The sequence below is a fragment of the Aspergillus terreus genome, genomic scaffold (genome assembly GCF_000149615.1).
Source record: "Aspergillus terreus NIH2624 scaffold_4 genomic scaffold, whole genome shotgun sequence".
NCBI lineage: Eukaryota > Fungi > Ascomycota > Eurotiomycetes > Eurotiales > Aspergillaceae > Aspergillus > Aspergillus terreus.
In genome coordinates this window covers 448316-474297 of record NT_165927.1, presented here as the reverse complement: position 1 = coordinate 474297, position 25982 = coordinate 448316, and the positions used below count along the sequence as shown (strand labels likewise).

The 25982-nt window shown below is 56.3% G+C and overlaps 8 protein-coding genes across 8 annotated transcripts; 3 read left to right on the top strand and 5 right to left on the bottom strand.

Moving 5' to 3' along the window:
* Positions 1-370: 370 nt before the first annotated feature.
* Positions 371-2034, bottom strand: ATEG_02951 (caspase family protein; the record flags this gene model as incomplete). The annotated part of the gene is made up of 6 exons (XM_001212129.1): positions 371-396; positions 479-1087; positions 1152-1541; positions 1609-1660; positions 1726-1867; positions 1952-2034. 6 exons carry the CDS (start codon positions 2032-2034, stop codon positions 371-373), a joined length of 1302 nt encoding a protein of 433 aa, XP_001212129.1.
* A 655-nt stretch (positions 2035-2689) lies between these two features.
* On the bottom strand, positions 2690-4713 carry ATEG_02950 (chaperonin-containing T-complex subunit CCT7; the record flags this gene model as incomplete). The annotated part of the gene is made up of 6 exons (XM_001212128.1): positions 2690-2802; positions 2858-3519; positions 3580-3952; positions 4011-4347; positions 4407-4573; positions 4668-4713. The coding sequence occupies 6 exons, from the start codon at positions 4711-4713 to the stop codon at positions 2690-2692; spliced, it is 1698 nt and encodes a 565-aa protein (XP_001212128.1).
* Positions 4714-5127: 414 nt separating this feature from the next.
* On the bottom strand, positions 5128-6757 carry ATEG_02949 (putative histone acetyltransferase Spt10; the record flags this gene model as incomplete). The annotated part of the gene is made up of 2 exons (XM_001212127.1): positions 5128-6171; positions 6260-6757. The coding sequence occupies 2 exons, from the start codon at positions 6755-6757 to the stop codon at positions 5128-5130; spliced, it is 1542 nt and encodes a 513-aa protein (XP_001212127.1).
* A 1431-nt stretch (positions 6758-8188) lies between these two features.
* ATEG_02948 (uncharacterized protein) lies at positions 8189-10469 on the top strand (the record flags this gene model as incomplete). Its single annotated transcript, XM_001212126.1, has 3 exons — positions 8189-8943; positions 9044-9481; positions 9542-10469. The coding sequence occupies 3 exons, from the start codon at positions 8189-8191 to the stop codon at positions 10467-10469; spliced, it is 2121 nt and encodes a 706-aa protein (XP_001212126.1).
* A 483-nt stretch (positions 10470-10952) lies between these two features.
* ATEG_02947 (uncharacterized protein) lies at positions 10953-12713 on the bottom strand (the record flags this gene model as incomplete). Its single annotated transcript, XM_001212125.1, has 4 exons — positions 10953-11398; positions 11448-11672; positions 11724-12555; positions 12606-12713. 4 exons carry the CDS (start codon positions 12711-12713, stop codon positions 10953-10955), a joined length of 1611 nt encoding a protein of 536 aa, XP_001212125.1.
* Positions 12714-13092: 379 nt separating this feature from the next.
* On the top strand, positions 13093-14163 carry ATEG_02946 (MDR family NADPH-dependent oxidoreductase; the record flags this gene model as incomplete). Its single annotated transcript, XM_001212124.1, has 1 exon — positions 13093-14163. The coding sequence occupies one exon, from the start codon at positions 13093-13095 to the stop codon at positions 14161-14163; it is 1071 nt and encodes a 356-aa protein (XP_001212124.1).
* Positions 14164-14456: 293 nt separating this feature from the next.
* On the bottom strand, positions 14457-15143 carry ATEG_02945 (carboxymuconolactone decarboxylase family protein; the record flags this gene model as incomplete). The annotated part of the gene is made up of 2 exons (XM_001212123.1): positions 14457-14960; positions 15018-15143. 2 exons carry the CDS (start codon positions 15141-15143, stop codon positions 14457-14459), a joined length of 630 nt encoding a protein of 209 aa, XP_001212123.1.
* A 1157-nt stretch (positions 15144-16300) lies between these two features.
* On the top strand, positions 16301-25949 carry ATEG_02944 (uncharacterized protein; the record flags this gene model as incomplete). The annotated part of the gene is made up of 7 exons (XM_001212122.1): positions 16301-16574; positions 16629-19309; positions 19397-22691; positions 22743-23859; positions 24107-24138; positions 24363-24944; positions 25159-25949. The coding sequence occupies 7 exons, from the start codon at positions 16301-16303 to the stop codon at positions 25947-25949; spliced, it is 8772 nt and encodes a 2923-aa protein (XP_001212122.1).
* Between the last annotated feature and the right edge of the window lie 33 nt (positions 25950-25982).

Below are 25982 nucleotides of genomic sequence, written 5' to 3'. Positions count from 1 at the left end.
TCATAGTAGACCGTAATGATGCCGTTGCCGATGGGGAGGACGGTCTCAAGCTAGGCTTGTAGGATCTTGCGACTGCGGTATTCAACGGTAGAATCGTACTTAAATCTGGCGGATACTAGACTGACACGCCGCGTATAGCATCGCGTAGACGCGTGTTGAAGCCTCTATGGATGAGTGGATACACGTGACCTTACCGAAAGACATCTTAATACTCCGTATACTCTTAACGCTACAGCCTACGACGCAACGACCTCCAACAAGAAACGAAAATATTTTCATAAAATAAAGAATAGTAAAGATAACAGCTCAAAGCTCAAACAATCCCAAAACCAACCGAACAACCATCCGAAAACCCGAACCCGAAAATTATTTACATGACATAAAGCAGGTTCACATCTAGTTCCCCGTTAGAATTCTTCTTCTTTTTCTTCTTCGGTGATGCGCGATGCCTGCGCAGAAGCCTTCGTCGGGGACTTACCCAGTGGATGACTGCAACTTAGCTGTGGTTTCTGTGAGTATTTGGTCGCCAGCTCGTCGCGGATGCTGTTCAGCAGCTGCACGTAGCTTTGCTGCGGGTTCTTCCGGAGCGCCGAGATGAACGCCCACGACATGGCGCCCGTGGCCTGGCCCTGAATCTGCGCGTCGGAGCTGGTCTGGCTGTCCTTGCTGCCGGACCACATGATCACATCGGCGGGGCTGGTCTTGGTCTGCTTGGTGCGCTCGTACGCCTCGTCGCCCTTGGCCGCCTTCTTGAGGAAGCCCACCGCCGTCGACACCATGCTGCCCATGTCGCCGCGGGCGTACGCCGACACCACCCCCAGCAGACCCTGTCCAGCCTCCTTGGCCAGGTTGGGCTCCTTGAGGATGCCCTGCGTCGAGTAGATGTACGGCAGGTCCAGGGCGGATCCGGAGTGACACGAGTCGAAGATGGCCGTCAGTCGCGTGCCGGGTTTCAGCGGGTTGACCATGATGCGATGCATCTCGTCATCGACAATGTGGCCGGCGACACGGAAGTCGACCGGGTAGATGACCTCGTCGTAACCGTCGTCCTCGTCGCCGTCGAGATCGGGCGTCTGACCGCCGTGGCCTGCCGAAAGAGAGAGAAAAGTTAGATGCTATGGCGGCGTAAAGTCTCGACGGGGAGCACTCACCGGAGTAATGGAAAAAGAGGGAGTCGTTGGGCTGGGCGTCCTTGACCAGCCAGTGCATGGCGCGCAGGATGTTGGCCTTGGTGGGCTGGCTCATGGGGTTCTGTTGGTCATCGGTGAGAAGGACCATGTCTTCGCGGGCATAGCCGAAGTTCTGGTTCAGGTAGGTGGACATGTTCTTGACGTCGTTGATGCATCCGCGCAACTGGCCTTTCTGACCGAAGTAGTTGATGCCGATCAGGAGGGCCTTTCTCTTCCCCGTGCACCGCGAGTATTGGAAGTTGTAGCCTTGGGGCGCGCCATGGCCGAACGCGACGGGGTCGGTTGGGGGCGGCGCGGGACGGCCGTGGCCACCCTGGTAAGAGTTGTGCTGCTGGTAGGGAGCGGGAGGGCCTGGACAACAGGAGACGATATTAGCGACATCGGAGGACGTGATTCCAAACGGGGTGAGGCGACATACCCTGCTGGTACATGTGACCACCACTCGGCGGCGGACCGTAACCGGAGGGGCGCTGCTGATAGAGATGTCAGCACCGTCGCATTTTCGCACTCTGTCGAAAGTCTCCACGTGACATACCTGATAATTCGGGGGAGGCGGTTGCGCATACGGCTGAGGAGAGGGTTGACCGTAGTAGGGCTGTTGCTGACGGTAGGCCTGGCCGGGATAACCGCCGCCGCCGCCGCCGTAGGAAGAATGATGGTGATGCTGCATTTGAGGTCTGGAGTGGGTGAAGTCAGTGATGAAGAGGGAGAAAGAAGGAAGAAGGTGAAGAAGGTCAAGATGGAAAGAGAAGATTGCTTACTGATAGGGCTGCGGATAGGGATTATTATTATACGGCTGCGGGGGGTAACCGGGCGGACCGGAATAGGGGGGATAATAGGACATTCCGGGTGGCGGGGGAAGCAGGTGGTTGCGAGTGGAACTGCAGCCTAAGAGGGAGGGTCCTGGGAGGGGCGAAAGAAGACAAACAAGGCTGCCTGATGAGCGTAGGTAGGTAAGGTCGTAGGAGGTACAGGTAAAGAGGCACGAGTACTGGCTGTACGGAGTAAGGTTAGGCAGGTACTGCGGAGTACGCTCGGAGGTCAGACTCGCTCGGAGCGGATTATCCTGCTTCCTTTCCAGGTTGCTCGCTCTTGACATGTACTAATAGTTATCTGGTCCACCCATTCTTCTGTCTCTATACTTCTGTTTCTACTCTCCTTCATTACTATTGATTTCTATTCTTCCATTCTTCTACGTACAGATTCTTACTCGGAGATTGCCGAGGCTGGGACGAACCACCGTGAGATCTGATTTGCTCAGCCTTACCGCAGACCCCCCTTCCCCCACCGCTGATTGGTCCGATCTGGATATAAATACCCTTCCGCCGAGTCTATTATTAAGGCTGCATCCATATCGACAATAGACAAACTTCTGGATACTTCTGAATAGTCTCAATATCAACATTATCTAGATAATCACACGAAGAACCCCTCTTCTTGTCCACTGCCCCATCTCACAGCCGGCCTCTTCATAAATTTTCTTCGCCAACTCTCACTCCTTACCGACCCCGACGGGGCATGCCACGGCCCCGTCCTCCACCAAGCGCCCGCTGAGCAGCTCCCGGGGGAAGTCCACGCGTCGGCGCCTGAGGCTGGGCCGATTCTTCGTTCTCTGTCATTCACAGTTAGCATCACCAAATATATCATCAACCAAGGGACCGACGTACTGATGGTCTCGTCCACGCTGAGGATCAGGCAGGCCGCCTCCACGGCCGCCTGAATCGCGTTCACCTTGACCAGACTGGGCTCCCACACAAACGCCTCCATGTTGTCGCGCACACCCTCGTGGTCAAAGTCCACGCCGGCCCACACCGCGCCCTTGCGGTGGTCCACCCGCAGCCGGTTCAGGATGTCGGTCGCATCGAAGCCCGCGTTGTCGCACAGCTGACGCGGAATCACCTCCAGCGCCTTGGCAAACGCCTTGACCACGGCTTGCTGCTTGTGGGGCACGTTGCGGTCCGCATACTTGTGCAGGTAGCCGGACAGCTCCATCTCGGTGGCACCGCCTCCCGCGACGATGGTCGTGTTCCGCAGCGCCCGCTTCACAATCATGATGGCGTCGTGCAGACTCCGCTCCACCTCGGCAATGAACTGCTCGGCTCCGCCACGGAGCACCAGCGTACACGTCTTGGCCGCCGGGCACTCCGAGAACAGGTTGAACCGCTCCCCACCAATCTGACGCTCCTCAAACGAGCCGCAAGTACCCAGATGACGCTCCTGGATGTCGCTGCAGGTCGACTGCGTGGCGGCGCCAGTCGCCTGGCACACCCGCTCCATGTCCTCCGCTGCAACACGACCCGCACAGAAGATGTCGCGGTCCGCAAAGTACCTATGCTGTCAGTCTTGTCCAATAACAGTAAGAAGAGGGGAGGGAGCCCGAGTAACATACTGTGTAGCCAAATCACCGATAGGCAACTTGCTGAGCACAACCTTCGCACCCGTCTTGTAGATAGCCTCGAGCTTGTTGTAGATGATCTGCCACTCCGCGTCGACGATCGCCTGGTACTCGGAGACCTGCTCAACCCGGACCTCCGCGTTGTCCTTTTCGCTCTTCAACTCCAGCTCGACGTTCAAGCAGACGATCTTGGGGTCCTTGAAGGACTTGGGCTGCTGTTCGAAACCGGCATAAGAGAAGGTCTTCTTGAAGGCCACACCGTTGACAAAGAGCGAATCCTGCAGACCACCGCCGGTGACCTTCTTCACACCGATCAGTTTCTCGTTCAGGTCGTCCTGGTCCAGCGACAGCACCGCATCGACAACCACTAGAGAGAAAAAAGACCCGTTAGCGTCCACCCACCCACACAAATCCGCAGAGCTTACTCTTGGTGAAAAAATCCGAGTTCCGCTTGATCAGCTTGCTGTTCATGGCCGTGCCCGCCAACCGTCGTAGCGTCTCCACCTTCTTCTCTTCACTGCCAGCCGACTCGATCATTTCCACCGCAATCTCCTTGACCTTGTTGACGGCCATGGAACCGGCTCTCCGTAGGCCCTTGATAATCGTCTGTGAACTGACGCCCTGTTCCACCAGCTCGCGGACTTCCTTCAGAATCTCACCCGCCAGCACCACCACCGACGTGGTGCCATCGCCCACCTCAGCGTCCTGGGAGCGCGCAATATCGGTCAAGATGCGGGCGGCGGGGTGCACAATATCGAGGAGCTGAACAAATCAATCGTGAGAACAAATCCCTGGACCGAGCGACTATGAGAGAAACGCACCTTCATTACTGTGGCACCATCGTTCGTGATGGTCTGCCGGCCGTTGCTGTCCACCAGCAACAGATCCCCGCCGTACGGACCGAGCGTGCTCTTGATCGTGGATTGCACTGCGACGCAGGCATTGATGTTGGAAATGATCTGTCCCTTTCCCTGCGAGGCATCCGTGCCTGATTTGCCAACCAGTCAGTGATTGTGGTCCTCCCACAGTGAAAATGGAGACGGAGGAGGGGGGGAACTCAGGAATGCGGGCGGGAGACGGACCTTCTTTGAGGACGATGATTGTGGGAGTCTGGCCGGCGAAGGCCATTTTGATCGAGGCTGATCTAAGGGAATAGAATGAGCGAGAAAGAAGAGAAAGGAATGCGTGGGTGGAGGGACGGTGATGATGGAGAAGAGCGGAGGGGGAGCAACAATAATATTAATGGAACGAGCTCGACGCCAAAATTTCCCCGTCCGCGCTGAGGCGGTGACCAATCATGAGCCGCACTACCGACACCTTAGGTACTTACTACGAAGTACCTGTTCTACTTCGCTACATTAAGAAAGATAGAAGAGAAATTATAGAATAGATAAATAAATGGTTTGAATATTAGATGCTTCGTGTTCTATATTTACGATCGTATATCCTATTCGTCCATCATCCGTAAATGTATCGAATCCAAAATCAACGCCGGTATCATGCTACTGGAAAAGAACAGAACCCCGAAAAGCCATCTGGCCGTCACGTAAAGTCCAACCCTTCGTCGGGTGCTCCACCATACGGATACTTGTCCGGCAACTGCTCATGTTGCACGTCGCTGGCCTGCGAGTGGACCAGTCCTAAAGCCCCCTGATGGAGGGTGGTTTCATCGGCATTCGCTGGGTCGTCGACCATCATATGGTAGTCGTGACTATGGTGTCGGACATGATCATCAAAGCTCGGGTTCGATAATGCCTGCGTGGTGTGGCCATAAAGTTGGGACATTTCATCGTGCGCTTGGTTGAAGCGGGTGAGTTGCTGGTGGATATGGGCCATTTGCTGTTCAATCGGCATGTTTGCATAGTCCGCTATCGCCGCATCGACCGCTCCCTGTACCACAGAGGGGTGTGGCGTGTCAAACGGGTTCTGGGTATGATGTGGATCCAGTGTGGTATGGCCCATGAGCGAGGTCGCGCCCATGGGGTCATTGTGCGGCATGTTGGCTCCGCTCGTGTCGTGGTTGCGGTTCTCCGTGAAAATATCATTCATCACCGGTGCCTTGAGAGTCTCTTTGCACTCGGGACAGTCTCGGATCACCCGACTGACCGTTTCTTTAATCCGCACCCAATGGTATTTGACTGCGATGGCCGCGGTCGTCTTATTGATACCCGCGTGTTGCTCGTTATGCAACTCCCGCGCGATCTCGTACTGTTGCTGCGGATCCGATACCACCTCCTTATCCTTCAACATGAGCTTTTCGGTCTCCCCGTCTTCCCCACCGACGAGTTTGTAGTGAGTCGCGGCACTGCGAAGGCGACTCTTTTCGGCTCGGTCAGCGCCCCGAGGATACTTGGAGTGTTTGAGGTAGTAGCGGATTTTGTCGAATCGATCTTGTGTTACAGAGTCCTCGCCCTCGGGGCCGAGATCCCGACCGTAAATGATCGCATCAACATATTGCCCGGGGTTGGAGATGAGACGACCGCCTCCTGGCACTCTGCCAATACGCTTGAAACCAAGCGAATCCCAGAGACGACATGAGGCGACGTTGCTTTCATACACGAGGTTGAACACGGCATATGTATATCCCTACCGAAGATTAGTCCTGAACAGAGTAGTGGACGTCGGCATCCAACGCCCTTAGGGGTTAGGCAAGACGAGACGGTAGCCAACTCACCAGCTTTGGAGCCCATTCCAGATATCCCTCCCCCATCAAGCGACCGACACCGCGATTTCGCGCGGCATCAGTGACGAGAAACATCCCGTTGCAGACATGGCTACTACGCCCCGGGTAGTTGGGGCGGACATTGAAGCTGCCCAGGCAGATCTTGGCCCAATTGGCGCCGGCGCGGTCCAAGGCGTGCATCTGGTAAGCGCTCCTGATATCACCCAGGATCATGATGGCGCTGAACCCGGAGAACCAGTACTGGCTAAACTGCTCGAATGGGATGGGATCAATCATGGCGTACGTATCGCCCTTTTCGATTTCCTTATTCAACTGCTCCGACAAGTAGCTCATCAAGGACCGGGGCACATTCTCATGGGAGACAAAGGGCACGAGTGTGGCGATCGTGACCCGGTCCCGGAGAGTGACCTGGCGCGGATAGATCTCCGGCGGCAGGTCACTCTCCGTGGGGAGCAGAGAGGTGGTTAGATCTCCATGTACAGCAGGCATGATGCGAGATTTCAGACATTGGGGGGCCGGACTCGGCCGGTCACGACTGTTTCCCAGATTAGTTCCATCTCGTTTGAGATCAGACCGAAGATGAGACAGTAGAACTAGAACAAGCGATCCAGAGCGAGGCCCACAGGGGGCTGGCTACAGCAGGAACAAGAAGACTACAATACGGGTTGTGTATGTAGATGTATACCAACGTGAGGCACTTACTGTATAGATCGACCGACGGGCACTTCGAGGACCGCCGTGTATTCTCGAGTCCGGAATGGGGTGAACGCAGGAGCAGAAAACCTCGTCCCGCGAGTTTGCTTTGGGAAAAGACGATGAGTCAGCTACGGAACAATAATTTTCCTACGTACATGCATATCTTAGTCATTTATCACGTGCTAGACTTATGCCGCATTATGCATGTTAGTACAGAGTACGGAGTATCTTATTCCTCCATTGTCCATCTTCATCAGACCGTCTCAGGCAGACTCTTGCAGAGTCTTGCAGAAAACTTCATCCATCCTCTGCAAGCGAGGTTGCTGCACCAGCGACGCTTGGTATTCCCCACCCATACGATGTTGCATTGGACTCGCGGCTAAGACTAGCCTAGGTACAATGCCACTGTTCAACGGATCCTTCTAGACCCTTCTCATGCTACCTCACGGGGGCGTGTTCAATCGACAACCGGCTAGACGCACGATGACCGTGAAGAAAATCCGGCGTGGCTACAGGGATGTGGAGGTGGTTGCAAGGATGTCGAAGCCATCTGCGACAATTATCTTCAGCATTAAGACAGAATACAGAGATGCTTTGACCCAAACGACTCAAGGGCCTCGTTAGTCTTGTTGAAGGGCCCACCGCAAGCTATCCCTCGAGGGGCAAAGATTGTCATTTGCCAAAAGACTTCATTCAATTGTTGGAATCTCGGATCGATCATACGTACAGTACGGTGACAACAAAGCTATGAGGCCTGTTGGCCCCCTTATGTCCTCCAACATTGCTGAATCCTTTGGTGGACACGGAACATTCTGGATACTCGATGATAAAATTCTTCACCTGCATGATTTCCTGCACCTAAGGTACCCAATGTCTGCCGCCGTCACCATAATCGCCAATGAAACCGAAGCCGAGTCCTTCAGGCGTGTCATAGCGTTGAGATCGTCCGGTACGGGAAGAATCCTCCGGCTTTAGAATACAGGCCAATCCTCGCTTCGCGTGCTTCGTATTCTTAGATGCTGATGGCTCCATATCGGGAGGCGCCGCTAGGCTTAAGACTTGCCAGGGGCTAGTCCAGAGTCTTCAGGACGGCGTCCAGATGGACCCTTATTTAATCAGGCCGTCCCATCGCCCACATTCAACGCGCTGGCGGATTCAAAAAGACAAGAATCTCCCGCGAAGAATACTAAGGTAGTGCTTCTTACCAGTGATCAAATCTCCGCAATGACTGACGCGGTGCCCCGCTATGGCTCGGACCCCGAGGCTACCGCCGTCGCACGTCGCAAGAAGCGTCGGGCAAGTCATCATCGCCAAAACACCATCCGTGCCTGTGACACCTGCAAGGAGAAGAAGACGCGATGCAGTGGCACTCTACCCTGCGTGCGATGCTGTCGCCTGGGGATCCAGTGTGAGTACCTCAGCTCGTATTCTCGAGGTCTTGCTCCACCCCTACCCCCGCCCCTGAGTGCTCCAGACAGTCTCCCAGCCGTCTACGCGCACTCTCGAGCGACCTCTCCGCAGCAGGACCCCACCAGCTCTTGTAATTCGATCAACGGTCTCCTATCCTGTCCCGACGTGCAAGGTACTGAGCCTGGACCAGTATCAGGCCTTGCCTTTTTTGCCCGCGTTTGCCAGTATCTGAAATCTCAACAACCATCATCCAGCCTGGCTTCAGTATCCTCTCTGGGAGAGCCTAATCCGGAAGCCCCCGATGCCTCTTCAGTGTTCCGGTACGGGGACAAGCCGTACAAAAAGTACGATATATCGGACATCGAGCTTCCATCTCTCGAGCAAGCGATGCACTTAGTTGCTGTTTACTTTGACTCCGCTGTGGTAACATACCGATTCCTCCACCGCGGCCTGGTGGAGCAGTGGGTCCGTCAGCTGTTTGAGTATGGGGTATCCCCATCGAAACTGCCCCCCGGGCCCGTCGTCGTGAGGGCGAGCATTGTCTTCGGGATCTTTGCGATTGGCGCGCTGTATGACCAGCACGAATCAGCTTTTCCAGTGGATGGTGATGATCAAAGGTAAACTTTATCTCGTGAAGCACTCCCCCGGCATATGCTGATTTGCGGAAAGTGAACGATGGCTCATCATGGCCAAGCATTTGGCGTTCTTGGAAGCTGGTCCACCTCGACTCGAAAGCATTCAGGCTCGATTGAATATCTGCTTGTACCTCCTGGCATCGTCCCGGGCTTCGGAGTGTTGGTTTTCCTTCGGGCTCATCGTGCAATTGATCCTCGCACTGGGCCTGCACCGCGCGGCTCCCGTTCCGCCAGATAGGGATCATGGGGCCGCGTACCTCGAGCAACAGCTGCGTAAACGAGTCTGTTGGAGTGCATACACGTTGGACCGCTATATCAGTGTGATCTTTGGCCGCCCGCAGCTATTCCACGAGGAGGACATGGACCAGGACCTCCCGGACGAGGTAAGTGATGGGGATCTTCTCCTAGACGACCCGCTCTTGCGAAGTGGGCGGCCTGATGCTGTTATGATCACATCTGTCCTACACTACAGGTTGGTGAATTCCTTTCCTGGATGACTTGCGGTAACAACACTAACCCGTCATCGATCTAGACTCGCTCGAATTGTGGGGTCTATCTCTCGACAGCTTTACACGTCAATATCACCCTCTCAAGAAACTCCACTTGAGCGGGCCGTGCTATTGATGCTAGAGCTTGAAAGATGGAAGGAGAGCGTCCCCAGCTTCCAGGACAAGGGGCGGTCTGAAATAATACAGCTGGCGTACTCTCACGCGATCATCCACGCCACTCGCTCTCTCCTCTTCATTGACTCTAACGACATGTCTGGCGCCCCGGTACCCTCTGCTACGGTGGTGTCATACATTCAAAAATGCATTGGCGCAGCGGAGGAGATCATGACCATCGTGGACGAACTCTCCAACCAGGGCCGATTAATCCAGGGATTCTGGTTCACGCACTACACGTGTTTTTGTGCGATCACTGTGGTCTACATCTACATCATCCGGCAGCACCAGTCCTCCTCGCTCATCGGCACGTCCAGCCAGTGCATCGACGATTCCGCTCGACTCCGCTACCTGTTCAGCCTTGCTGAGACTTGTCAGCAGCATCTCGGCCGCGTCACCGCCCACAGCAGTCCAAGCCGCCGCTACGGACTCATCCTGGAAGAGCTACGGCTGGAGGTACATCGCCAGATCCTGTCCCATCTTCGGCCTACGCGGCAGAGTACCTCCCCTGGCGGTCCTCAGGACCGTCGGGCTGACAGTGTATCCAACGAACCCGCCGCGTCTAGAAGAGGGGTCGCGAGTCTCACGAGCTCGTCGCAGCCTTCGCCGCCCACCTTGGGGTTTGACGCGCACGGGTCGATGGGTTCCTTGGCTTTGCAGGCGGACCTGGGTGATCCGACTGCCATTCCAATTTCCGATCCCATGAGTCTGGGGGACAGCGCGGATGGTGCGGCCTGGTGGGCGCAGCTGGACGCCTGGGTAAGCTTAACCACGTTAGAGCTGTGTGAATGGTACTGACTGTGGTAGGCATATTCGACTCTTTCTGAAGAGCCTTCTGTCTTTACATTCTAGTGAAAACTACTGGGTGTCTTCCGCCGGACGGAGAATCCCTAATCCACGAGTGAAAACGACTATCATGATGGCAGTGTACAGGAACATGATGGAATAGAGCGATGAGAAAAGTTATCTAGCGTAGTCATAATTCATACCCTTGCCCTTGCATGTACGACTGCTAACCGCCTTAGAGTAAATTCTGCATTTCTACTAATAGGAAGCAATGCATTGGCTATAGCACAATGACACAAACGCCCACTGATGCACAGTCATAAATTAGATCTATCATTAGGCTACCTGATCTTCAGCACCCCGGAGATTCATAGCTATGTCTAAGAAGGCAAAGGTTCTTAACCCAGCTCGGTTCATCATACTTTCACGTCAACCAGACAATCAAATGCCTCTTTTTGTAAGAAAGGAAACACAGGATATCGCTAGTCTCTTCATCTAGACAAACACCTTCTCCCTTCTCATCAGCAAACTGCAGATCAAGCAGACGCTCCCGGCAAAGATGACAGGCACATAAGCCAGCTGTACAGCCCGCGTAATGCCATGAATACCAGCCATCTCCTTGACCGGTCCAGCAGAGCGCAACAATTCACTGCCCACGCCCGAAATCGCATTCGAGATCTGGGTCTCACTGGCGCCGGGGAAGACCGCGCGGAGGGCGTTCTGCGCCGAGTTGACGAACAGGGCGCCCGAGACGCCCGTGCCGAACACAATACCCAGCATCTGGCCGACGGTCATAAAGCCCACGCAGTACGGGATTTCAGTGGGCTTGACTTTCATCTGCGCCACAGCAAAGCCCGCCTGGCAGAAACAGCCCACGCCCGTGCCGAGGATGATGGTGTACCCGTAGATTTTGGCATCGCTTGTGTGCTCGTCGACAAAGTCTGCTTCTGTCAGTGGCTGCTGGTTGGAGGGGGTGAGGATGGGACTTACACATCAAGACGCCGCCGATGAGTTCCAGCGCCGCCCCAACTACGTACCACGGGTAGTAATAGCCTGTCTTTGCCATGAGCTGGCCGTTGGCCAGGTTGAAGGCCACCAGGAACAGGATGAAGGGGAGGAGGTGGACGGAGGTCTGCATGGCGGTGCTTCCACGGGCGAACTGGTAGTAGATCGGCAGGTAGTAGATGCCGATGAAGCTGCCAAACGTCGCCAGCACTGCGCAAGTCAGCATACAATCACAGGGTTGTAGAAAACGAAAGAACCTACTCATCGTGAAGAACAGCACGATCATCGAGCGGCTACGCCAGAAATGCATCGGGAACATGCGCGAGTCAAACGACGTGCCGATGAGGAAGACCTGCTGGACGACGAAGAGGATGAGAAGCACACCGGACCCCACGAATAGACCAATGCTATTGCGGTGGTCCCATGGCCACAGCACGCCGCCAAAGTTCATGGCCATGATCAGACACAGCAGGGCGCCGATGGACAGCAGGCCGCCAAGGTAGTCGATTTGCGCGAGACGCGCCAGCAGCGGCTCTCCCTGCTGCGGCCGGAAATCCGGCAGGAGCAGGAAATAGATCGGGGCGACTACCGCGCCGACCAGCAGGTTTAGGTAAAACGCCCAGCGCCAGGTGGCGCTGCTGTCGCCGAACGCGCCGCCGATGACGGGGCCGAGCACTGTGCCGATACCCCAAATCAAGCCCGTGAGACTGAGGTACTTGGGCCGCTCGACGTTGTCGGTCGTGACGGAGAGGAGGGTCAACAGGCCCATGTACATGCCACAGCCAGCGGCGCCTGCGATGGCGCGGCCGACGATGAAGCTGTCGATGTCCGGGGCCGCACCGCACAGAGCGGACCCAGCCATGAACATGGCCGTGCTGCCGATGTACAGCTTCTTCGCAGAGAAGGTTCCGTACGCTTTGGACCAGATCAGGGTCGTGGCCGCCGAGGCCAGGGCAAACGAGACACCGAGCCAGGGCACCAGGGCGACATGGCCGAAGGTCTGGACGACCTTGGGCTGGACATTGGCGACGACGGTGTTATCCAAGGCGTAGAGGAAAAGCGACGAGAGCAGCGCAATCACAACCAGTGCCCACTGTCACAGTGTCAGCGACAGGCACATTTCGTCGGAGGAGGTGGACTGACCTTGATGCCGTGGACATCGCGCGGCGACGAAGGCTTTTCCGCAGACGTCTCCGAGGGCGGCTCAGACGAAGGAGAGCGAGGAGTATCTTCTAGCACCTTTTCAGACATTGTGCCCAGTGTCTATCTCGAGGGATGTCTCTTGCAGTCTGCTCCCATCGTCCGTTGGCCGTCCGGGCCTTAAGTATGCCACGGGCCATGCTGGGGGCTCCATAGTCGGACGGTCATTAGCAATACATCAGGCATTTCCGTGCTTGCAGACCTGGTGCTCCATGCCTCTTCCGGTATTTTTGCTGGGGATGATTTCTCAGCGCGGCGTTGCTCGCCCGGAAATGCTGTGGGGGCCTCGGAAATGTCCCTGTATACTTCAGTGTCAGCCCGGAGATGCTCCTAGTCTCCTCCAACGTAAGCAATGGACATCGCTATGGAGGATATTAAGTGCTGAGGCCCACTGTGCCTTTGAGAATTTCATCGTTCTCGAATTGCCGCCATGTCTGCGCAGACCATCACGTTCCAGCAGCACTCGACCGAGCCATCCCGGGTGATTCGCGTGCATCACCATGAGTCTGTAGGGGACCGTCCACTTCCCCCCGACAGTGTTCTGCTGCGCCTTCTCGCAGCTCCGATCAACCCGCAAGACCTGCTGGTCATTGCCGGACGGTACCCCGTACAGCCACACTACAAGTACGCCGACGAGCCCATCCCAGGCTACGATGGCGTCGCGCGCGTGGAGCGCATCGGAGCCAACGTGACGACTCTTCAGCCGGGCGATCATGTCATCCCTCGCAGCCACGGACTAGGCACCTGGCGGTCGGAAGCGGTAGTGCCAGCGACGTCCGTGCTGAAGGTGTCGAATCGCCTGGACCCCACCACCGCCGGACTGCTCAAGATGGGCTGTTCGACCGCCTACCTCCTGCTGGAAAGCAGCAACGCGCTCCAACCGGGGGACCTGGTCGCGATCAACGCGGCGAGCGGCTGGATCGCACGGATGGTGGTGCAGTTCGCGCGCCTCCGCGGCTGCGGCAGCATCTGCATCATCCGCGACCGTGACGACGTTGAGACGACGCGGCAGTCCCTTCTCTCCCACGGCGCCCATGTGGTGCTCACCGAGTCGCAGCTGGCGCAGGAGGGCGTGGCCGCTGCGCAAACAGGCGGCCGGCGGGTCATGCTGGCCCTAGACGCCGTGTTCGGTGCCTCGGGGCAGCGGCTGGCGTCGCTGCTCTCCACAGGCGGGACATATATCAACTACGGGTCGCTGGGAGGCGCCGCCGGGCAGATTATCCTGACGCAGGAGCTGCTCTTCTGGAAGCAAATCACGTTTCGCAACTTCCGGCTGTCGCAGGCCCTGGCCCGGTACCCGGAGGAGGCGCAGATCCAGCTCCTGGCGTGGTTTGGGGAGCTCTTTGAGCAGGGACAGCTGGTGGCGCCGCCGGTGAACAAGATTGAGTGGAAAGGAGACGGTGCGTTGGAGGAACGAGTCCGGCAGGCTCTATCTCAGATCTCAGGGGGTTCTGCAGGAGTGGTGGGAAACCTCAAGCCCGTTTTTCAATTTGAATCTTGAGGTAGCAACAGTTCTGATGGAGTAGCCAGGATGTAATCCGCTAAGAGCTCGAATGCACAGGGATTGGGACTGTCCAGTTTGTAGTTTATGCCTCTTTCTGGTGGTTATATCTATTCTGGAGTATAGGGCGGCCGTCTGAAGTATCATATTGGAAGTTTTACATGATGTGTACTTACTGAAGGAGCATACTACGCCTTTCTATATCAGAAGCATGAACTTTTATTCTCAACTCAAGAATACAGCGCATTGCTTGTCAAAAGCATACTATTCATTCGTACTCCACTACATACACATCAATCGGTATACTTGCTCTCCTTCTCGATAATAGCAGCATTGTACTTCCGCAGCTGCTCCTCCAGTCCCGGAATGGGCGCATCAAAATCAATGTGGCAGCTGTTCATGGTGCGCGCCAGGAAGGCGTAGATGCCCTGGGTGTAGAAGAGATCCATGAGGGCCTCTCCGCCCAGCACCGCCTTGGCCTTCTCAACGAGCTCAGTGCCAACACGATTCTTCAGACACAGATCCTCCACGATTGCACTAATCAGCCGCTGGCGATCGGTGAACAGCTCAGTGCTCGAGAGGTCCCCGGAGCGCAGACACGCCAAGTGCGCATCAGTGTAGCCAAAGACGCGGGCCACGGGCTCGTTGACATCCCACTCGTAGGGAGCGTCCAGCAGAGACGCCGTGCGCAGGACCACCAGCTGCCAGTCGGTCGAGCGGAGACTGCGGTTGGGAGACCAGGCACATGTCAAGAGCTTCATGAAGGTGGGGAAGAACGTGGGCGCATTTGCCAGTAGCTGTCATCCTGGTCAGTATGCTGTCTGTGGCGATGCGAGCTGAAATCTATCACACACCTTGAAGATGTTGCGCTCAAAGGGGAGCGTCTTGAGGGCGGCGCGGACATCGTCCGGTGCCGTGGACGAGTCCACGTATGGCAGGAGGTGGTTGTCCGTCACGTCGCGGTTCTCCCAGGTCGTCATGATTGTGGTGTCGTGGTTGTAGTTGGGAAGGGTGATGTCGGTTTGCCTTCGTCTGGTCTAGAGCCACCAGTGACTACCTATATATCGTCTGGTACACCCACGCGGAGTTGTGAAGAAGGTATATCGCCGACGGAAATCCCGTGCAGCAGACTTGCTCATGTCATTTCCGGCCCCAGAGGATCTCCGGATCGGACCGGCCCAGATTGATGAGATCCTGCAGAAACTGACCGTGCCGGTTGTATCTATACGAGTTCCTGCAGGGTCTGACCACCGGAAGGATCCTTAGGCGCTGCACTACTGCTGCAAGTCACCTGCAGATCGCCACCGCAGCAGCCACCATTTACGTAAACTCCATGCTCGTGGTTGTAGCGTGGCGGCTGCATGGCTCGACGAGGGTCTTCATCTAGAAGATTCCTCTGGTGCGTCTGCATCTGTCCTATCTGCCGAGAGGAGTGTACTTCGGCAAGATGTTTACATGTGCACATTCTGATCGTCAAGCAAACTGGTTCTGTATCGCAATTCGCCAGGGCATAGCCAATTGATCGGCATTCCTGGAAGCAGAGTGCTTCAGGAAGCCGATCTTCAGTTCTGCAGAAGCGACATAACCAGCCTCGTATCCTACCGGAACTAGTCCGACAGTCGGTCGATGCTGAAGACGATGGTCTTAAGTGTCTTCAACTCCTATCCAACCATCGGCCGCATGAGGCCATTTGCCCCTGTCTTGAAGGATTCAACGTGCGCCGGAAATGGTCGACTATAGCCGTCAGGTCCCTCAGAGAACCAGTCCACGAGAGTCTCGCCAGAGTCTCGCCAGTGTATTCTGTATAGAGCACTCAATTATAATCCGGAAATAGGTGTATGACTTGATTTCCGGAGGAAACGCACGGCCTGAGAGGGGAGCATGGCGTGAAGGCCATGGGTCCCTCAAAGGAGGACATCTGGTCTATAAAAGACACTGAAGATATGAACCCCATGAGCTTCTTCACTAAATCATCATCACTTGCTTGTGTCCATGGAAACGGCCTTTCCCATATCCAGTCAGTCGGACTAGCTGAGCAGTCAGAGCAGATTTCTGGTCCTCATTTATATCCGCTGATTGGGATAGAACCTTCAAAAGTGCTTTTTTGTTCCATCGTGTATTGTTCATAGAATCCACCATGAGCCTCGTGCAGCATCAGCATCGTCCTGATGACCTCTGGACCGACGATCTCTTCAGCCATGCCGAAGTGCTAGATGAGAGGTTGTTGAATGAGACAGAGCCTCTTGTGAATGGATATGACCTGGACGAGGAATGGCCTGTCACTCTAGCACAGCGTCAAATGCTGGAAGGGCACCCCTCCCCGTGGTGTCGTATCAGCTTGATCCTCCCTCGACAGTCTGCCCCAGACGTGGCCCGAATCCGGTCTATCTGGAAGCAGCTGTGTTCACTTCGTGAGTTACCCACGGTCATCTCTGTCCTCACTCTCCACTAATGACGTCCGACAGACTGCTGTCTGCGCACTGTGCTTCGCACAGATCCGGTATCAGGCCAGGTTTTCCAACGTGTGCTATATCAGACCCCTGACATCCACTGGAACATTGATGGTGCCACCCCTGCACCCTCATCCAATTCTTCCCAACTGGAGAGTGCCGGAGAAGACCATGCTGCGCAGTTACTTGTTCGACGAGACGCTAGCAGTGGCGGCCTTCGTCTCACCTTCCGGGCTCATCGAGCCTTGGTGGACGGGACCTCGTTAGAGCTGATCAAGCGCAACTTTGTCCGTCTTTATTGTGACCTGCCGGTGCATGAGCACACCCCGTTGGCTTCGTACTATCAGTTCCTGGCGCAAACCAAGAATCCCTCTGCCAGTGCCGAGTTTTGGAAAGGTCAGCTGAGCGGAGCCTTCCCACCGCATGCCTTGCCCTGGCGTACCCGACTCTCTGACAGCAGCCCTGCTCAAGAGCGGCGAGCCCTCACTCTTCACCTGGACGAGACTTCTCATCCCGGCCTCGCACGCTTGGAGCATGCGTCAGGCTTGTCACGGAAGCTGATCTTCGAGGCCCTATGGGCCTATGTCCTCCACTGCCATACCGGCTCGAATGACATCGTGTTTGCCGTTGTAGAGCGCGATGCCAGCTTCCCCGGCGCGTCTTCATGCCTCGGATATCTGGACAACACGTACCCCATGAGAGTGGCTGTCGATGGGGAAGAGCTCTTTGTGGACGTGTCCACCAGGATCAGCAAGTTCCATGAATCCGGCTCGACTCATGCCTTTTTGGGCTACGATGAGATTGCTCAATACCTTCACTGTGAGGTCGAGTCCGTCCTGCGCTACTCGCCCGATGCCAGTGGTCCGATGATGGCGGGTCAGTGGCCCTCATTCCCGCTGGCCCTCTTCATCAACGGCACCAGCCCGGCGAATGTGACCTTGTGCCACTCGACTATGATCAGTTCCACTGATGCCAAGCTGCTGCTCGAGCACTTTTGTCACGCCCTGTATAGCGCTTTGGATCAGTTCTACCTGCCGCATACCCGTCTGGAGAAACTTGACCTCCTGTCTCGGGGCGACAAGCTCAATCAGATTCACACGGCCCGATCCCTAGCGCAGCCTCATAAGGAATCCACTATTCCTGCCTTGTTTGAAGAGCAAGTGACCAGAAGCCCCAATACGGCAGCCGTTCAGTTTGAGGAAGATCCTCCGCTTACCTACGCTGAGCTCAACGCTCGTGCCAACCGCCTTGCTCGTATACTGGCAGCCCATGAGATCAAGGGTCGGGTGGTCCCAATCTGTATCGATCGATCCGTGACTCTGATTATCGCTCTGATCGCCGTGCTGAAGGCCGGTGCAGCATACACCGTCCTGGATCCGGCTGGACCTGTGGAGCGCAATCAACGTATTATCGCAACATGTGGCGCCGAAATTGTCCTGACAACGGACGCCTACGCCTCTCAGTACCCAGAGGCGATGGTTCTTGAGAGCAGCGCTGGCACAGACGATTCGCTCTCGTCATCCAACCTCAATATAGACATCCGGGGTGTGGACAGATGCTATGTTGTCTTCACGTCAGGGTCAACAGGAGCACCCAAGGGGGCAGTCATTACCCATGGAGCAGCTACCAACGGCATGGCCTACTTCTCGCTGAACGGCTTACAACGATGGTTGCTCTTTTACAACCCCACATTTTCCGCTGCACAGAGAACGATGCTGTCTACCCTTGTCCACGGCGGTACTCTGCTACTCGCCAGCAAACAGCGGCTGACGGGACGCCTGTCAGAGACAGTGCAGGCCATGCAGGTCGAGGCTATGGGCATCACCCCATCTGCCTTGTCGGTGATTCGGCCACAGGACGTTCCGTCACTGAAGATGGTCACACTGGTGGGAGAGAAGATCCCCCGGGAACTGGTGGCCACCTGGGCCGACCATGTACATCTGCGCAACACCTTCGGACTGAGTGAGTGCGCTCAGTTGAATTTTGGATGCCGTCTTCATGCCACCAGCAATCCCGGTATTGTCGGGCGTCCTACGGACACCACACAGGCCTATGTTCTGAAGCCTGGCACAATCGAGTTGGCTCCCATGGGCGTTGCTGGGGAGCTCTGCCTGGCAGGGCCTCAGTTAGCGACAGGATACCTCACCTCTGATTCGGACTCCGCTGGGACTGCTGCTGATGTCTTCGTACCCAACCCTTTTGGATCCGGCATGATGTACCGCACTCGAGATATGGCTCGAATGCACACCGAGGGCATCGAGATCCTGGGACGTCTCGACTTCCAAGCGAAGATTAATGGGCAGAAAATTAACCCAGCGGAGATTGACCGAACCCTCTCCCACCATCCCGGTATTGCCCAGTGCGCGGTCGTCACGGTTGAGATGCGCAACAAGCCCACCCTTGTTGCCGCCATTGTACCGTTCCCTGGGCAGTCATGGCCGGGCCTAGTTGCTTCGCTGCGCTTACATGCCAGTGAGAAGCTTCCTGCTTACATGGTTCCATCTCTGTGGATGGAAATGCGCTCTCTTCCCACTAATCCGAACGGCAAGACAGACGTTCGGAGTATTCGGGTCCAGGTACTGGAGGCCGGGTGGGATGCATTGGTCGCTGCAGCCATCTCGTCACATTCAGAGCCTCTAACTGACCCTGTGGAGGTCCAGATTGCCAGTGTGTGGGCTGATGTTCTCTCCTTGCCTGTAAGCACCATCAACCACGGCACTTCCTTCTTGTCTCTGGGAGGAACATCAATAGAGGGAATCAAGGTGATTAATGAACTGCGAAAGCTCGGTCTTTCCATCGACCTGAATCCTTTACTTGGCAACAGCCCCCTCACAGAGGTGGCCGCGTCTGCTCAGCAGTCTGAAGGCACACGCCCGAACCTGGAACCGTTTGACCTCATCGCAGACGCCAAAATTCGCCAGGAACTCCAGCAAGATGTCGCAATTGCCGACGCCTACCCTGCGACTCCACTACAAGAAGGCCTTTTAGCGTCCATTGACAGTGCACAAGGAATGTACACTTATCAACGCGTTTGGGACATAAGCCGACTAGATCTGGGCAGGCTCCAGTCTAGCTTCCGCACCGTCTTTGCTGGCAGTGATATTCTGCGAACCTCCTTTGTACCGCACGGTCGAGGCCTACTTCAGGTGGTGCGCAAAGACTTGGAGCTAGATTGGACAGAGGTCTCCTGCAGCTTGGAAGATTATCTAGCCCAAGACAAGGAGCGGCCTTTCTCTCTCAGCGGCCCGCTCATTCGTGTGGCCGTGACCCCGGAACTGCGCCTGGTTGTGACCACTCATCACGCCTTGTTCGACTTCTGGTCTCATCGGTTCCTGTATGAGGATGTGGCCCGCGACTACTTGGGCATGTCGCTGAAGCCACGTCCACCGTACAAAGAGTTTGTGGGACATCTGATGTCCACTCCCAAGGCTGAGAGTGATGCATTCTGGGCCACGTATCTTAGAGAGATTGAGCCCAGCATCCTGAACACGGTCCCTGTTTCCCAGACGAAAGTCTCAGTGACTCGCCTTCCCTGGAACCGCCAACGGCAGGCACTCAAAGAGCATGGTCTTTCAGCTGGATCCGTGCTCTATGCTGCATGGGCTGTGGTTCTCTCGCAACATGTTCGCCACTCTGATGTGGGTTTCGTCACGACACTCTCAGGTCGGGACGCCCCAGTGACAAACATTGACCGCATGGATGGGCCAACATTGACCTCTGTTCCTCAGAGAGTCTCGGTCTCCTTGCAGTCGACACTGATAGAACTAGCCCACTCCGTACGTGACGGTTTTCTTCGGGTCTTGAAATACTCTCAGCATGGAATCCGCCATGCCCTCGCAGCTGCAGAACTCGGCGCAAACCACTTCGACACACTCGTGAACATTCTTGTGAAGGATGAAGATAGCGCGGAAGTCACTCAGGTCTTCCGCCGACATGGGGAGCGACCGATCTGGCATTCTGAATTCACAACTCTGGAGATTGAAGAATCGGGCGAGGAGCTGCTCCTGAGGCTGTCGTCTCAAATGGAGCCACGCCGTGTTGAATTCCTCCTGGAATCGTACGTTGCAGTAGTTGGGCAATTTGTGAATGCTCCGACGCAAAGAATTGCCGATTTGACAATCATGGGCGAGGAAGAACGGCGGTTTCTTTCCAACACGCTCTCCAACCGAGACACCCTGCATGTCCCGGAGCCATCTCTGCTTCACTCACGCTTTGAGACCTTTGCACGCGATCAGCCCAGCATCGTGGCCATCAACTGGGATGCAACCGAGGCCGTATCCTATGCCCACCTGGATGCTCGGGCCACCCGGCTTGCCAACTTCTTGATCCGCGCCGGTGTGCAGGTTGGCGAGGCGGTTCCTCTCATGCTCGATAAGTCTATTGACACGATCGTCGCAATCCTGGGGGTCATGAAGGCTGGTGCCGCATACGTCCCTCTCAGTCCCGACAACCCAGTTGACCGAAATGCGTTCATTGTTAGTGACGTGGGAGCGAGATTCGCGCTTGCGCATGAAGAGTACCTGGACCTGATCCGAGGGGATTCTAATCTCAAGGTTTTCCGCATTGATGATCCAGAAATTGATGCCTTGCCCGACACTATGCCAGACGTCCAGATCGCCACCGACAGCATCGCCTACATCATCTACACGTCTGGAAGTACAGGCATGCCAAAGGGTGTCAAGGTGCCTCACCAGGCAGCGGCAGCAGCTGTCACCAGCATGGCCAAGGCCGAAGGGCGTTACTCAGGGGAATGGAGAACGGTGCAGTTCGCCAACTACGTTTTTGATGCTTCAGTCCAAGACATTTTCAACACCCTAAGTACCGGAGGGACCCTTTGCATGGCACCTTCAGACAAAATGCAGTCCAATCTGCCTGGTGTCATCCAGGAAATGTCTGCGCGCCAGGCCATCTTGACCCCAACGGTGGCTCGACTGCTTGATCCCGACGAGGTGCCCTCATTTGACACCCTGATCGTTGGGGGAGAGCCACTGACCCCCGACGTAATTGCGCGATGGAGTGGCCGCCGCATTCTCAACGTCTACGGTCCCACGGAGACGTCGATGGTCATTACGACGAAGGAGGTAGACCCGACAGGGCGACCCGGCAACATCGGCGCTCCGTTCCCAACCGTGATGGCTTTCCTCCTCGATCCTGATGGGACCACTCTGGTGCCCTACGGCTCTGTAGGCGAGCTGTGCGTGGCAGGACCGCAGGTGACGGCTGGCTACGTCAACCGAGAAGATCTGACCCGGGCTGCGTTCGTGGAGGATGTGCTCGGCACGTCGCGGCTGTACCGCACCGGCGACCTTGCCCGGTGGCTTCCTGGTGGCGAGCTCGAGTGTCTAGGTCGAAAGGATAACCAGGTGAAGATCCATGGACATCGCATCGAACTGGCCGAGATCGAGCAAGCAATCTTGAAGACGGGTCTCGTGCAGGGAGCCGCAGTGCTGGGGGTCTCGGTCAAAGGCAGCAAGCAGCTCGTTGCGTTTTGCGTGTTCCAACCAGGCACCTGTGAGATCCTTCCAGCAGAGGATCATGAGCAAGTTGCACGGGAGCTGCTGTCTAGTCTGACGACTGTGGCTCATTACATGGTGCCAAAGTACATCATTCCTGTTGGGGATTTCCCCAAAATGCCATCGCGGAAAACTGACCGGAAGCTGCTGGCCAAATGGGTTGACAAGTTGGATGTCATGGCCTTGAGCAAGTATGCATTTGAAGGCAGCGGTGCGCAGGACGCACTTGTCCCCGTGGCCACGGAGAACGAGTCGCAATTACAACACTTTTGGTCCCAAGTCCTTGCACTGCCGCCGACAGACATCGGCAGGAACTCGCACTTCCTTTCTCTGGGTGGTGACTCGATTGCCGCGATCAGCGTCACTAGCATGGCTCGCAAGGCTGGGTTTGCTCTCACCGTCAAGGACATCTTGAAGAATCCGGTGTTGGAGCAGCTAGCGGCGCTCATGCGCATAGACGACCGACAGGAGCCTGTTTCAATGAAACCGGCTTTCCAGACTCCTCCAAGTGTGATCGATGCCGTGGAGAAGAGCGGACTCAGTATGGAGAACGATGTGGAATACGGTCAGTAACCTCTTCATTCTTTAAAATGGCGCCACCACTAACTCCTTATAGTATACCCATGTCCCCCCGGCCAAGCTCAATTCCTCGAAGAAGGGGACCGCCCAGAGCAGATGTGGGTGCTGATGGCTAGCCGACGGATGTCCAGGGAGACCAAATATGGGGACTGGATAGAGTACACGACACGTCTAGCCGAGATCAATGACATCCTGAGGACGTCCTGGATGCGTTCATCCGAAACCGAGTGGGTGGGTGTTGTTCTTCGATCCTCGACGTTGGACGTCCAAGTCATCTCATGCACGGACGACGGAGAGCGATCAACGATCGTGGAAGCGTTCTGGGAAGAGCGGTTTGCGTTTGGCAAGCCTTTTGTGAAATATGCCGTCCTTCTGCATCCCGACAGCACGTGGGAGCTCATCATCAAGATGAACCACGCCGCCTACGATGGTACTCTCCTGCGGATATTCGACGACCATTTCGGCGCCATCGTTCAAGGGAAGCCTGTTCCCGCCCACGGTGAGTTCAAAGACTTTGCGTCTCATATTCATCGCTCCATCAAGGATCAATCTCTTCAGTTCTGGAGACAGAGTCTCCAAGGCAAGACCTACACATGGCCGGAGACCCAGAATCCCAAAGTTACGGCATCCGTCCGCCATATGGTTCCACGCAATCTCGAGTCGGTGGCTCGCGCGCAGGGGGTGACGGTGTCGATTCTCTTCCAGGCAGCCTATCAACTGTGGCTCGCCCGCGCCAGCAACCGCAGCGACATCAGTTTCGACTATCTGCTGAGCGGACGCAATGTCGACCTTGGTGGCGTCGATCCGCAGACAATCAACGGGACGCTCGCCAACTTTCTTCCGGTGCGATGCACCATCTCGCCGGAGGAGCGTCTCCGGGAGTACCTGGCCGCGACGCAGGATATGTTCTGGGCCATTACAGAAAATGGCAACGTAGGCTTGCAGGAGATCTTTGCCGCGGCCGGACTGTCTCGTACGGCTAAGAACCATTGTCTCTTCCTGTATCAACCATTCGAGCCCAGTGCCAACGGCGCCAACGAAGACGCCACTCGATGGCTCGTCATGGCCAAGTCACAAGTCCGCATGTATCAGCCGTACGCGCTGGTGGTTGAAGTGGCCAAGGCTTTGAATCATGAACATCGCCTGACAGTCATGTATGATGCAGATGTGTTCACCAGCGCTGATGCAGAGGGAATTGCAAAAGAAATTGCCAGGCTGACGGATCTCCTGGCGAGTTGTTCGTCGGATGAGACCTGTCTGGGGGATCTGCTGGGTTCTTGTATATAGCTGGACGGGCCTCTGCAATGGCCCTCAATACATAGTCGGTAAATAGACGTTTCCTAGACTTTATCTGCTGCCGTATGCTGTAACCATTTCAGCTCATGGGGGCACCATCACGAGTGATACGTCCATCTCCACGAGTGGCTGGGGAGGTACTCCGCATCCCACTGCATTTACGCGAACGCACCAGAGACACTGCAGCACACTGCATACCTAGGGTTAAGTATGCATGACGGCGCCCAAAGTCAGTTCCGTCGGTTTCTTATATAATTCGCTGTGTGCGCTGCATCTCGTTCTTCGAAATTCTCACCATCCCCCACCATGGCGTATCCGCAGTTCTACAAAAACACGCTCACCCCTGTCCCCATCGACGCAGAGCATCTACAGTCGACTCTCAAGGACTTGAGGACCGCCATCTATCGGGGCACGGACCTAATCCAGCACGGCGTCCCTCCCCCGACGGAATGGGGCATTACCGGCGTGTACGTCGGGGTGCCAGGCGTGGCGCTGGCCTTTCTCCGTCTCGCGCATCAAGCGGGTGCCTTGACCGACGAGGCAACGCTCTCTGTGGACTACCCCCAGCTTGCAAGAGAGCGCATTCTTCCAGACGGCCCAGATGTGCCGGTGCGCGCTGACCGACTCGCGCCTGGCGGGTCGCCGACGCCGCTGGCTGGCGCAGTGCCACGCATGTTCGAAGCGGCGATGACAGGCGGCGCCGTCTCGACGGATGATATCAGGGTGCTGCAGCAGACGGTCGAGACGGCTCTAAAGACGGGAAATCTGGTCCTCCACCATGACCGTCTCATGGGCGCGGACGATACGCTGTATGGTCGGGCTGGTCTGTTGTGGGCGCTCGTGAATCTCCGCGTGCGTCAGTTTGATGAAGAGACGTCGGCGTCTCTCAGGCCAGTGCTGGATGCTATTCCCCTCCTGGTGGACAAGATCGTCGACGCTGGCCGTAAGGGCCATCGTAGCTACGTGCAGAAACATGGGGAGCAGAATGCGCTGCCCCTGATGTGGACATGGATGGAGGGCCATTATGGTTTCGGAGCGTGCGTGTCCCTGGTCCTTATCCATTGAAAAGCGTAGACTGACACCAGACCAGCGTTCACGGAATGAGTACGTATGCTCTGCGCATCTCCATCTTGCACTAACCCACTAACCCATCACAGGTGGCATCTTGGCCGTCCTGCTCGCCTGCAGATCGGAGGAGATCAACAACCACCTCCCCTACATCGCGGAGACCATCACCGCGCTTTCGAACATCTGCATCGCGAACAACGGCCATCTCCCCACTACCATCCCGCCACGGAGCTCCTCCTCGCATCGGGAGTCGCCTCTGGTCCAGATCTGCCACGGCAGCCCCGGTATCGTCCTACTGCTGGCCTGCGCCCTGCGGAACACCGCCCTGATCAGCAACCACTGGACGCCCGAATGGGACGGGGCGCTTTGTCTTGCCAGCGAGCGCATCTGGGAGGAGGGTATGCTCTCCAAGGGCGGCGGGCTGTGCCACGGCATCGCAGGGAACGCCTGGCCGCTGCTGTACGTGCACGACGCGCTAGAGTACAACGCCGACGCCCTCCGCACCGCACGAGACAGCTACGGGCAGCGCACTGGTGCAGCGGGTCTCCAGAATACCATGGGTGGGCTTACTAGCGACCATTTCCTGGCGAGGGCTCTGGCCATGATGTTGCACGGGCGCGAGACGCCGCCCTACGCGTCTGCCACGGACGTCTATCGGCTGCCGGACCGGCCGTTCTCGCTGACAGAGGGCCTCGCGGGGACGGTGTGCGCGTGGGCCGAGACGTGTGTGGTGATCCAGGCGCGGTTGCGCAAGATGGAGCTGGATGAGAAGGGTCTCGGGGATGGGGCGTTGGAGAAGGATGAGGTTTTTCAGGAGATGGAGAGGCTCAAGTTGGGATTCCCTATTCTCGCTTACCACCGACCCGGTGGGATTTTCTAGATTAATGTGGGCAATGAATCGCTAGGCAGATAC